This window comes from Manis pentadactyla, chromosome 5, assembly GCF_030020395.1.
Source record: "Manis pentadactyla isolate mManPen7 chromosome 5, mManPen7.hap1, whole genome shotgun sequence".
NCBI classification, from domain to species: domain Eukaryota; kingdom Metazoa; phylum Chordata; class Mammalia; order Pholidota; family Manidae; genus Manis; species Manis pentadactyla.
In genome coordinates this window covers 72,726,094-72,740,355 of record NC_080023.1, presented here as the reverse complement: position 1 = coordinate 72,740,355, position 14,262 = coordinate 72,726,094, and the positions used below count along the sequence as shown (strand labels likewise).

The following is a 14,262-nucleotide window of genomic DNA, read 5'->3' as shown; positions in this document are numbered from 1 at the left end:
CATCATTCAAGTTTTCTTTAATGAAATGATCTGAAAATACAGTCTTTTTTCCAACTTTAATAGCATAATTTTAATGATCTTTCCAATAAGTCCCTACTACATTTGAAGCCCACAAAAGAAAGTGTAGACTAGATGTTTCCACAGACAGTCGTTTTGGTGAGTACTCCAGGGGGTCACCTAAAATATATTAGTGGGTATGAATTTTAATGACATAGTTTTAGAAATGTCATATTCTAAAACGCATGTTTTCATTAATCAAGCTTCTACAAACTGTGTAACACAGAAAACATAGATAAAATGCTGAATTACAACTCCTTGATTATTTGATTCTAGTTTTTTTATTCTAGGTCCTGACACCTAACGATCTTATAGCAGTGAGTATATTCTGTCCTGTTAATCTATTAAGTTGATAAAAATATTACATGCAACATCCTATATAAGACAAGCCAGTTCATCATATAAATTGCTGTCATTACTAGTCCAATTCTTTTGGAAATCAAATCTGAACACTTACTACTTATTTATGCTTTCTTTTTCTGAACTTTTTAAAAATGCTGTTGGCCACAACCCATTCTGGAAAGAATCCTAACACAAAAATTATAGAACTGCCACCTCTTCATGATGATAAGGATTTTCTTCTCTCAGTGATCCTAAGTAAGGGAAGAAGGAAAGGAGCCCTAAGAGAACATATGCTGCCTCAGGGCATTGCTGCCTAGGACCAAGTCGGGACAGTGTTTAGGTTACCCGTCCTTGCATACGTGCTGAGGTGGACAGCTCTGCAGAGGGATTAGATGCACCTCCTTGAGCAAGCTGCCAGTCTCTTAAAACAGAAGAAAAGTGTGGAAGCTACAAAGTTTCAATTTTCCAGTGAAACTGCTTGTGTAAGCAAACCCTCAAGGCAGAGTATTCATAGCTGTCCTAAAATTTTGGTTCAAATTCACACAGGGAATTTGCATAATTTAAGATAGCACCTGCATAGAAATGTGCTGAGTTTCTTAACCATTCACATCAATTTTCTATCTTTCAGGTATAGTGAATATGGTTACAAGGCAGTTAAAAGAAAATATTTCTCTGACTTCAGAGAATTTAAATCTAGATATTGAGTATTCATTTAAAAATCTTATATATGAAAATAAAACACCAACCAGTAAAATGGAATTAACTTTTCAATAAAAACAAAGCTTTTCATACAGAAAATATTCTAGCTTATATATGTCCTATGTTAAAATAAAAATTTTTTAATTAAAACATGATTTTTAATTATAAAAGCACTGATAATTGATTTTTCTTCTTTCACAGTTAATCACTTCTGTTTTGAACCAACTTGGGGTAAGTCCATATTAATTTTGATGCTACTATAAACTAAAAATCTATTTCATAGACTGAAGATAATATGTTTTTAGGTCTTCTTTGGGGTAAGACTTTATTTCTATAATTATATTGATAAAAGCAAGTGACGCTTAATTTCAAGAAAGGTAAGAATAATTCTTCTTAACTTTGAAAACATGAGAGACTCAAGCCCAACTGATCTACCCAGAGCTCATGAGTTATAAACTCAATTTCCTCCAAGATCTTTAGATCAGAATTTCTGCAGGTCTAATAAGGTATTCTTTTCAGAATGTCCATGGTATTTGAAAAAACTTCAGTTTATAGAAATATATGCAGTATTAGATTTAAACATTTCAAACAGTAAACTTTACCCCATGCTTATTTTTGCCTTATCGACAATTCATAGTGTGCAGTGAGACAAGACTGCTAAGAACTATCAAATCTAGAAATGGCCTCCTCTCCAGGTAAGGGGACACGTCTGCTTACCACAAATACATCAGTTCACTTGATGGCTACAAATCTTGAGACCTCTACTGATTCTCATCCTGGTTTGCTCTCATTAAAATATGTACAAAAAGTAGAGAGACCAAAAAAGGCATATCTCTTTTTTAAAGATCTGAATTGATGTCAATTAAAATTATAATTAGTATGTATTTATTTTAATCTATCTTGAGAGAAGCTAATGAAGCAAAATATTCTCAAACCCAATTTTGAGAAAGAAACTGGATATCATTCAATTTTTCCTTCTGACAAGTTAATTGCCCAGAAGAGATTATTTAGTGTTTTTTTTACCACTTCAGATGTCCTTACAGGCCATCAGAGGCTAAGTAGGAGAAAATAAGCTCTTTTTTGCAGAAAACACAGCTGGGGTTTCAATTTATTAGCATTTAAGTATAAAAGGACCACATTATTTTCTATTTTCTAAGATACATGATTATACCAACACTAAACAGTCAACAATAAAATCACCATAATATGGGAGACATGGGTGGAGGCAAAAAATAGATTACAGTAAAGATGCCTTCATATAATAAATATAACCTGTATTGTTTATTGTGGCAGAAATAATTTTCTCACTACTATGTCAGAAGTTACATACAGTTAGTAAAATCTCCAAATATCTTTAGAATACCATTGTACATTTAAAAATATCTAAGGCTATTAAGCTTAATAGCCTTAGACTGCATTCATATTGGTAAACTAATAGTATGATGAAAGCAGGTGTAAACAAAAACAAATTAATTACAAATATTACTTCAAAGGATGTATCCTAAATTGGCTTACTAAAACTTCACAAATAGATTAGAAAATAATACTAACTACGATAAGTCTTTATACTGAAAGCATTTAGCCTCTAAAAGTGGCTAGAATTTTCAAGTGCCCTCTTTGACTACCAAATATTTAGATTTTAGCTAGTTACAGCCTTGGTATATAAATTTAGCATATACTTCTTTTTGAGCTTGAAATGCTTTCAAAACTCAAAACAGCTGCTAGCAAGACAAACACTGATTGTAGCCATTTATACTCAGGTTAAGATTGTACCAAATAAATGTCTTTGGCACAAAATTATGCACACAGTTCAACAAACCTAGGCAAATTAGATTGCCCTTAAATTTCAGGTCACAAGCCATAACTGTACTAAGGATAACATTAGTTCTGCTTACATTATATAATCTTCCAAAGTGCCTAAAGTAAATCATAAAAATGTCATAACATTAGTAGAGAATACAGTAGACAGAGAATAGGTTTTGGAACCAGGCAGACCAGGATTCAAATCCCAGCTCTGTCCCTTGCTGTGAAACCTTAGAGCAACCTTTCTAAATATCATTTTCACCTGTGAAATGGGAATAATACCAGCTAACTGCACAGGAATGTTGTGAGGATTAAGTGATATAATGTAAATAGTCAATAAATAGTATCTTTTATTGTTGTTTATTTTACTAAACATCTCTAAAAAACCAAAAATGTCCTTTATATCTAAAATACAAGGAAAGCAGATATGAAGGCAACACCAACTAGTGATACAGAAGCAGATATGCCTCCAGAAATGTCTTAAATTAAAATTTTAATTTTTTTCTCCATTATAGATGGTGCCTGATACTTAAAAAAGTTATCAGAAGATTATCTACTTCTATCCTACCTATAGTTTTTAGTTTATCATTTTGCATACTTGGTAAATGTTCCAATGAAAACTCCAAAATGTCATGAAGAATTTATGATCTATAGACCATCTTCTTTACTCATTCCTTAAATAAAACTGTAATGTAACCTAGTATCTTTTCTAATGTCACTTTAAGTGTATCAAAACTATTAAACATAAGTAAATGTCATTTTTCAGGAAATTGCTCAAACTTTCTCAAGAGCTTTTGTAAAGCGTTTCAATTTTAGACAATTCTATTCAATATCAGGATAAAGCAATTTTTTCCTACCAAACAGCAGAAGTAGAATCAGACGCTTTCATTCTGGGAGAAGGTCATTCTACCCCTCACTTGATAAGTCGATCATCCTTGTCAAGCACGGGACCCTTATTTCATGCCCAGGGACTAGGATTTGATGGCTTTTAGAAAATGAATACCATACATAAATTTTGTAACTCTTCCAGAGGGGTTTGAGGCAGCATCCTGAAATCAAACATTCTCACATTTCTTAGCAAAACTTATAGTCACACTAAGGGGAAAAAGCCTCCTGTCAGTTCAATTCAGGTTTACCACCAAAGGAATTTTGACAATAAATCAGAAAAAAAAAAGAAAAAACTTTTGATTTACCTTAACCCTAATTCCTCTAGCTAAAAGGTGAGCCTAACACCTTTTTTAAGTATTTGAAGAAAACAACCTCTTTATCTCCTAAACCTCCTTTTCTTCATCTGTAGTACAACTGGGATGAATCATGACAGCCCTTATTACCTCAGGCTTGACAGGAGTTAATATCATGGCACTTTCTCAATGGATATCTTAGCCAGAAGGTGATAAACATGTTCACTGAGGCAAGACAGTATTATTTTCTTTTCTCTTCTCTGCTTCCAAGAGCACCTAGAACACCAACTCTTTCCTATCCTCCGAGAATTATAATGTTAACAGCAGATCCCTCAAAAACCTATTTCAATCCCTACCATTCCCTTCCTAGCAAAAAATCCCAGACTTTCCCTGTCTGTTTCATTTCAATTCCTTTTTGAACATCTATTTTAATTCATTTGTGACATTTATAGTTAAAGTAGTGCAAAATAAATACATCAGTTTAAATTACTAATTTCTTGGACACATTTTTTAATTCAGAGTTTGTAAAAATAAGGACATGAGCTGTTATTCATTGATCTTGATCTTTATTGATTAAAAGAGGATTCGAATTTCTTCATAAAACTGATGACTCTAAAGTCAAGAACATATAAGGTTTCCATGTCTTAAATCAGTTTCAACAACATCACATGAAGCAAATATTTTAAAGATAAGTCAGATTAGACAATGCTGGCATTCCTCTCAGAGGAACTTCAGGAGGCAGGAACATCCTCAGACTTCAAAGATCAATGAGAAAAACAAACAAAACAAACAAAACAAGAACTAGCTGGAAAGCAGAAATTATGTCTGATCAGAAATTTATCTTTATTCAGATTGTAATTCTTCAAAGAGCATCAGGTGTTTAAATTGGGTTTAAGCCATGCTTAAATAGAATACATACAAAATATGATTGGTTATATTTCTTTTGACTGGAAAGCAGCAAATTGTGTGTTTCACTTCACCATATTTACTAATATTCTTATGCAAAACCTTCTAAATGCAAATTGTTCTAAAAATGAATAAAATAATCCCTACCCCTCTACCCCCACCCCGCACCATAGCTTTTGACACTTTTCTTTTCAGACATTCCCCTTAGTGGGCTTTTGGCTTAAATGAAGATTGCAAACTATAATCCATGGCAGTCAGTTTTGGAATTCTCACTCCAGTGTGCATCTCGTTTCTCTGCCACAAGTTTGATGAATTGAGAATGGCTGGCATAAAGCTTAAGTTCATCACTGATATCCACCCATTTCACTTTTCCAGCATCATCTCCAGCTTCTAGGGTAAGTTTATCCATTACCTCACCTGTTACCAAAGAAAAAACATCACCAAGAAAAAGTAATTACTTCATTCACTTATTTTACAACATAACTCTGTATCTTCAAATATCCTTATGAAAAAAAATCCTAAATCATAATTCTATTAGGAGGCCAAGTGAATTAAAAGCTAGAATATTCCAAATTTTCCAAATGCCCAAGTTTTAACCAATTTCCAATACTTTAGAGCACCAGTAAGAAAGTTTTTCTCTCTAAAAATTAAAATGATTAGCCATAAAAAAATTTTGATTAAACAACCATGAAAACTTACATCAAAATAAATTCCATAGGAATTAGAAATTTAAATTTGAAAAAAATGAAACAAAACAATTACTGCTGACTGTTAAGGTAAATGGACTTTTTTAACCATGTCTCTAAGCAAACCAGAAACCATAAGAGGAAGTATTTGTAGTTATATTTACAAATACATAAAACATATTTATTAAATGTATTTCTATCTATATATATAAATAAATAGTTATTAAAATGTATCAAAAAATTAAAAACAATGTGCTCAGTGTTGTTGGCAATGTAAATGGCATATTTCTGTACGCCAATTTGGCAATGTTTATCAAGAGCTTTTAAAAAGCTTCCAAACTCATTCTATGAGGCCAGCATCACTCTAATAAACAAAACCAGACAAAGAGACACTACAAAAAAAGAAAATTATAGACCAATATCCCTGATGAATATAGATACAAAAATCCTCAACAAAATGTTAGCACACCAAATAAAAAAATACATAAAAAAAATCATTCATCATGACCAAGTGGGATTTATTTCAGGGATGAAAGAATGGAACAATATTCATAAAAAACAATGTGATACATTACATCAACAAAAGGATAAACACTATATTATCATCTCAACAGATGCTTAAAGAGCATATGACAAACTTCAACATCCATTTATTTGTTGATGAAATCTCAACAGAATGGATATGGAGGGTTTGTACCTCAACGTAATAAAGGCCTTATATGACTAACATCATACTTAACAGCAAAAAGCTGAAAGCTTTTCCTCTAAGATCAGGAACAAGATAGGATGCCCACTCTCACCAGTTTTATCCAACATAGTACTGGAAGTCCTAGCCACAGCAATCAGACAAAAAACAAAGGAAAAAGGCATCCAAATGGTAAGGAAGAGGCAAAACAGTAATTATTTGCAGATGGCATGATATTATATATAGAAAACCCTCAAGACCCAAAAAAATTTAGAAAAACTGGATTCAGCAACACTGCAGGATACAAAATCAATATATGAAAATGTATGGCATGCCTATATGTGAACAACGAACTAGCAGAAAAAGAAACCAGGAAAGCAATTTCAATTACAAATGCATAAAAAAGAACAATACCTAGGAATAAACCTAACCAAGGAAGTGAAAGATCTATACTCTGAAAACTATGACACTGATTATAGAAATTGAAGACATGAATAAATGGAAACCTATCCCATGTTCATGGACAGGAAAAATTAATATTGTCAAAATGACCATCCTGCCCAAAACAATTTACAGATTAAATGCAATCCCGATCAAAATACCAATGCATTTTTTTAAATTAAAGTTATCATTGATATACAATCTTATATTGGTTTCAAATATAGAACACAGTGGTTCAACAGTTACCCATATTATTAAATCCTCACCCCAACATGTGCAGTTACCATCTGGCAACATAGGAGGGTGTTACAGTATCTTTGGCTATATTCTCTATGCTTTACTACCATTCCTGTGTCTAACTTACATTATGATGAGAACTTTTGTACCCTTTTATTCCCCAAGCCCTCCCCACCCATGCATCCCAATCCATTCCCCATGGGAACCAATCATTTCTCAGTGTCTATGAGTCTACTGCTATGATTTTGTTTTGCTTATTTTTAGATTTCCACATGTAAGTGAAATCATATGGTATTTATATTTTTCCACCTGGCTTATATCACTTAGCATAATACCCTCTAGGTCCATCCATGTTGTTGCAAATGGCAGGATTTCTTTCCTTTTTATGCAGGAATAACATTCCATTTTGTATATGTACCACATCTTCTTTATCCATTTATTTATTGATGGAAACTTTGGATGCTGCCATAATCAGGATATTGTAAATAATGTAGCAATAAACATAGGGGTACATCTATCTTTTTGAATCAGGGATTTTGTTTTCTTTGGGTAAATTTCTAGCAGTGGAACTAGTAGGTCCTATGGAATTTCTATTTTTATTTTTTTAGTTTTTTGAGCAAACTCCATACTGCTTTCCACAGTGGCTGCACCAATTGACATTCCCACCAACACGGTAGGAGGGTTTCCTTTTTTCACATCCTCAGCAACACTTGTTATTTTTTATCTTTTGATAGTGGCTAAAAGACACCTCCTAACTGGTGGGAGATGATACCTCAGTGTGGTTTTGATTTGCATTTCTCTGATGATTAGTGACATGGAGCATCTTTTCATTTGCCTGTTGGCCATCTGTATTTCTTCTTTGGAAAAATGTTTGTTTGGGTGCTCCACCATTTTTTTAAATCTGATTATTTGATTTTTTGATGTTGAGGTGAGTTTTTTATATATATTGGACATTAACTCCTTATTGGATAAATTGTTTACAAATATATTCTCCCATGGTGTAGGTTTCCTTTTTATTCTGTTGATGGTGTCCTTTGCTGTACAGAGATTTTTTAGTTTGATAAAGTCCCACTTGTGCATTTTTTACTTTGTTTCCCTTTCCTAAGGAGATGTGTCCAGGAATTGTTCAGACTTTTGCTTATGTTATCTTCAAAGAGTTTTAAGATTTCATGGCTTACATTTAGGTCTTTAATCCATTTCGAGTTTACGTTTGTGTATGGAGTTAATAATCCAGTTTCATTCTCTTGCATGTAGCTGTCCAGTTTTCCCAACACAAGTTATTGAAGAGGTTGTGTTTTCCCATTGTATATTCATGGCTCCTTTGTCATATATTAATTGACCATATACGTGTAGGTTTATATTCACACTCTATCCCACTGATCTATGAGTCTGTTCTTGTGCCAGTGTCATTTTTCAATGGGCTAAGGCTAATAATCTCAAAATTCATATGGAACCACAAAAGACCCTGAAAAGTCAAAGCAATCTTGAGAAGAAGAACAAAGCTAGGGGTATGACACTCCCTGACTTCAAGCTATACTACAAAGCTACAGTAATCAAAACAGTATGGTACTGCATAAGAACAGACCCATAGATCAATGGAACAGAATAGAGAGCCCATAAATAAACCAATGCATATGTAGTCAATTAATATACTATAATGGAACCATAAATATGCAATGGTAAAAAGACAGTCTTTTCAATAAATGGTGTTGGGAAAACTGAAAAGCTATAAGCAGGAGAATAAAAATGGATTACTGTCTAACAACATACACAAAAGCAAACTCAAAATGAATTAAAGACCTAAAACATGAAACCATAAAACTCTTAGAAGAAAAATAGGCAAAAATTTCTTGAACATGAGCAGGAGCAATCTTTTCTGGACCCATCTCACTGGGCAACAGAAACAAAAAAAAAATGAACACGTAGGACTACATCAAACTAAAATGCTTCTGTACAGCTAGGGATACCATCAACAGATAAAAGGGCAGCCTATAGTATGGGGGAATATATTCATAAATGATTTATCCAGTAAGGGGGTTAACATCCAAATTATATAAAGAACCCATATGACTCAACACCGAAAAAACAAATAGCCTCATTAAAAAATGGGCAGAGCACCTGAAAAGACATTTTTCCAAAGAAGACATACAGATGGCCGATAGGCACATAAAAGATGCTCCACATCACTAATCGTAAGAGAAATACAAATCAAAACTGCAATGAAATATCACCTCCCACCAGTTAGGAAACGTCTTTTGTCCACTATCCAAAAGACAAGAAACAACTGCTGGTAAGAATGTAGAGAAAATGGAACCCTCCTAACACTGTTGGTGGGAATGTCAGTTGGTGCAGCCACTATGGAAAACAGTATGGAGGTTACTCAAAAAAGTAAAAATAGAAATACCATATGACCCAGTAATTCCACTTCTAGGAATTTACCCAAGAAAACAAAATCCCTGATTAGAAAAGATATATGCACCCCTACGTTTACTGCCACATTATTTACAATAGCCAAGGTATGGAAGCAACCTAAGTGTCCATCAATAGATGAATGGATAAAGAAGACATGGTTCATATACACAATGGAATATTATTCAGCCATAAAAAAGAAAGAAATCCTACCATTTGCAACAACATGGATGGGCCTAAAGGGTATTATGTTAAATGAAATAAGCTTGGTGGAGACAAATACCATATGATTTCACTTATATGTGGAATATAAAAACAAAACAAAATAAATAGCAATAGACTCATAGACACTGAGAAGTGACTGGTGGTTACCATGGGGGGATAGAGCTGGGGGAGGGGATAAAAGGGCACAAAAATTCTCAATCATAATATAAGTTGGACACGGGGGTGGTAGAAAAGCATGGAGAATATAGCCAATGATTCTGTCTGTAACATCTTCCTATGTTGCCAAATAGTAACTGCACTAGTTGGGGTGAGGATTTAATAATATGGGTAAACTGTTGAACCACTGCTGTATAGTTGAATATAAGATTGTATACACACTATACTTCAATAAAAAAAAATTGTTGCAGTTTGCATAGATACTGAGAAGTGTTTGCTGGTTACCATGGGGATGGATCTGCAGTGGGTGGGTGGAGATGGTGAGGGGGACAAAGAAGCACAAAAATCTCAACCATAAGTTGGTCACAGGGATGGAAGTGCTGTGTGGAGAATATAGCCAATGATTCTGTAATATCTTTCATGTTGACAGATACTAACTGCACTAGTTGGGGAAAGGATTTAATAATATGGGTAGCTGTTGAACCACTGTGTTGTATACTTGAAACCAATATGATTGTATAACAACTATACTTTAATTTTTTAAAAGGTTAACTGACTAATTTCTGGAAATGAATCTATAGACTGGAAACTGATCTATATACTAGCTTGAGAAATAAATCTCCTGGAGATCCAGTCTTAGGGTGGCAGGTGGGGTGAGGGGGTGTCACATTTTCATGAGTTTTACCTCCAGGAATGCTATCAGGTTCTCAGGGTGAAGACTGGACAAAAATCACCACTTGCTTACAGCAGGAGAGAAGAAAATAACCATTATGAAATACATCCAAAGCATTCAGTTAAAGAAAAGCACTTTACCAAGGCCTAACCAACCAGGGGGAAGGGAAATACCCAACTCCAGAGCGAGGGTGTAGGGGGGAAGCTGAGAAGCAGCTGTGAAGGTCACAGCCCAGGGGTGCAAGCTCACCGAAAACTGAGACCTAATCACAGGAGAACCAGCCCCCACAGCTCACCAGCACACCAAGAGGGCTCCTGCAGAATCACAGGGGAACCAGACCAAAAGATCTCCACAGCTAGGAACTACTTTAAGTCTCCAGGGAAATCCAAAGACAACAGATAAGACAAAAACAAGGACCCTGAAGAAAATTCTAGCCTCTGACACCTACAACTGCAGCAAATACTAAGCACAGCTTATCTCCCAGTCAGATAAACATAAAACCTCACACTAAAGGCCTATTTGCCTCAGTTCCTTTTACTGGATGCATCATGTCCAGCTTTCAAAAAACACTGCAAGGCAAGCTAAAAGGCAAAAGCACAGTCTTAGGAGACAAAGGAGGCACCAAAATCAGACTCAGACATGGCAGAGATTTTGGTTTCTCAGATCAGAAACTTTTTAAGTTTAAAGAGAGCTTGGATGGCCAAAAACAGTGATTCGAACAACTCATCAACTATTTCATCAACCTCTGGAGGATCAGTCATTGTTTCTAATCTCCAAAATAAATAGTGAACAAATTTTTGAGTACTTAAGTGCTACAGACCTGCTTCTAAGTTACATTTGCATATTCCTCCCTCTAAAATATTTCTCCTAAGTTCTCAATACAGGATGAACACTTCTAATTCTTTGATTAGAGTAGTTGTATACAAGTAGTAGAAATAGTGCTGGAAGGTGGTCCCAAAGTTCAACAAGCAAAACACAGACTGTAAAAGTGACAGATCTTCTAGTTCGTCCATTTTATGACTGAAAAACTGAGTACAAGAAAACAACTGATTTGCACATGGTTGCACAGCCCAGAAGAGAGCCATGAGCAGAACATTCGGTTCTCTAATAGGTTACCCTCAGTTCGTTATGCTACAGATGAGAACAAAGTATTTAAAAACACCATGCAATTTGGCAATAAAATGTTTCAAAAGAAGCCATCAAACGTATAAAGATATTAATTGATTTTAAGACCACAAATTTTCCTTCACTTTTTTAAATAACAGATTTGATTCCACCCCACCTTCCAAACGTTTAAATCCATGGACCAGTAAAAGCATTCATTTAAAATTTTGTCAATGCTTAGAATAATTTTGGTGTTGTTTTGTGTTGTACTAACACATACTTACTATAAAATTATTTCTAACAGTACAACAGATATAAATCCCATTCGCTTTATCAGGCTATACTTTCTACCTAGATCTCCAGTGGCTTTTATTTTTGTTTCACACAACTGGACTCATACAATACAATTTGACAGCTTTATGGCACAAAATTTTATTCTATCAATTCAACTTCAGTCTTATGTGCTACCAATGGATTAAAGGAAATTAGGTCCTGGCAACACTTTTAAGACTTTGTTTTATGTATTCTTTAAATATCAACAATTTTGGTTTCATATAAATATAATCCTATAATCAGTAGTTGATTGGCTTAAGATGCTAAAAAAGTCCAGATTTCATTATGCCCTAGTGGGCTATCTGACTAAAACTGACCCACAATGCAGTCATTTTAGTAAGGACAAGTAAAATTTACCTGTTTCATCGTGGTAGTTCACAGCTTCTGTCTCTATCCATGCATTATCGGTGTTTCGAGGATCATCAACATATCCCTTGTATATCTATTTTTAAAAGAAGACAGACAACAAAAGTGTAGAGTGAAACAGTAGTATGTAGAGGAGAACCACATTACCCTCATATGAATCAGAAATGTAAATATCCTGTTTCAAAACGATGTGTATATAATTAACATTATTTACATGTACACTTAAAAGTGGCTAAGATGGTAAATTATATGTTACATGTTTTTTACCAAATAAAAAATGGGCCACCCTAAAATTGTCAGGAGGCAATTAGCAGAAGTGTTTTTGGGGATCAAAGAATTGCAATTCAGGGAATACAGATTTGGGGAGTAACCCACCAGGGATCAAAAGTCATGGGTTTTTAAAGACAGAAAGGGAATACTTGTATACGTTGTTCACAAAGAATTTTGACTGGTGCTGGCAGCAGAAAGCTAATCTTCACTAAACATAACCGGTTGCTAAGGCTATCATTAAGCAAAACCCTTTACCAGGAAGGTGCAGGTGTTCAGGCTGAGTCCTTGGAGCATCTGTGGTTTGACCCAGTTCAAAAGTTCATGATTCCACCTGGTGAGGATGTACATAACGCCCACCTCTTAAAAAAACAATGTGGTTCCTACATTCACCCATATTATTGTGTCCCCCCCATGCCCCATTGCAGTCACTGCCCATCAGCGTAGTAATATGCCACAGATACACTATTTGCCTTCTCTGTGCTACACTGTCTTCCCCATGATCCCCTACACACCATGAGTGCCAATCATAATACCCCTCAATCCCCTTCTCCCTCCCTCCTGACCCGCCCTCCCCTTTGGTAACCACCAGTCCCTCCTTGGAGTCTGTGAGTCTGTTGCTCTTTTGTTCCTTCAGTTTTGTTTCATTTTTATACTCCACAAATGAGGGAAATCATTTGGTACTTGTCTTTCTCTGCCTGGCTTATTTCACTGAGCATAATATCATCCAGCTCCATCCATGTTGTTGCAAATGGTAGGATTTGTTTCTTGCTTATGGCTGAGTAGTATTCCATCGTGTATATGTACCTTGTCTTCTTTATCCATTCATCTACTGATAAACACTTAGGTTGCTTCCATATTTTGGCTATTGTAAATACTGCTGCAATAAACAGGGGTACATATGTCTTTTTGAATCTAAGAACTTGTTTTCTTTGGGTAAATCCCAAGAAGTGGAATTCCCAGGTCAAATGGTATTTCTATTTTTAGTTTTTTGAGGATACTTCATATTTCTTCCCACAATGGTTAGAACTAGTTTACATTCCCACCAGCAGTGTAGAAGGGTTCCCTTTGCTCCGCATCTCACCAGAATTTGTTTTCTTAGTATTTTCGATACGTGACATCGTAACTGGTGTGAGGTGATATCTCCTTGTGGTTTTTACTTGCATTTCTCTGGTAATTAGTGATGTGCAGCATCTTTTCATGTGCCTGTTGGCCATCTGAATTTCTTCTTTGGAGAATTGTCTGTTCATATCCTCCGCCCAATTTTTTAATCAGGTTATTTGCTTTTTGCATGTTGAGGCTTGTGAGTTCTTTACATATTTTGGATGTTAACCCCTTGTTGGATATGTTGCTTAGAAATATATTCTCCAGTACTGTCGGATACCTTTTTGTTCTGAGTGTTTCATGACTTACATTCAGGTCATTGATCCATATCGAATTTACTTTTGTGTATGGAGTTACACAACAATCCAGTTTCATTCTCTTGCATATAGCTGTCCAGTTTTGCCAACACCAGTTGCTGAAGAGGCTGTCATTTCCCCATTGTATGCCCATGGCTCCTTTATTGTATATTAATCGACCATACATACTTGGGTTTATATCTGAGCTCTCTAGTCTGTTCCACTGGTTTATGGATCTGTTCTTGTGCCAGTACCAAATTGTCTTGTTTACTGTGGCTTTGTAGTAGAGCTT

General features: G+C 34.9%; 1 protein-coding gene across 3 annotated transcripts in view; it reads right to left on the bottom strand.

Moving 5' to 3' along the window:
• Positions 1 to 2,355: 2,355 nt before the first annotated feature.
• Positions 2,356 to 14,262, bottom strand: part of NUDT9 (nudix hydrolase 9) — a 56,413-nt gene continuing 44,506 nt past the window's right edge. For all 3 annotated transcript variants that reach the window (XM_036895922.2, XM_036895923.2, XM_036895921.2), the window contains 2 exons: positions 12,295 to 12,379; positions 2,356 to 5,405 (listed from right to left, as the gene is read on the bottom strand). In XM_036895922.2, coding sequence (XP_036751817.2) covers positions 5,227 to 5,405; positions 12,295 to 12,379 — 264 coding nt within the window. In that variant the 3' untranslated portion in view covers positions 2,356 to 5,226. The remainder of the gene's footprint in view (positions 5,406 to 12,294; positions 12,380 to 14,262) is intronic.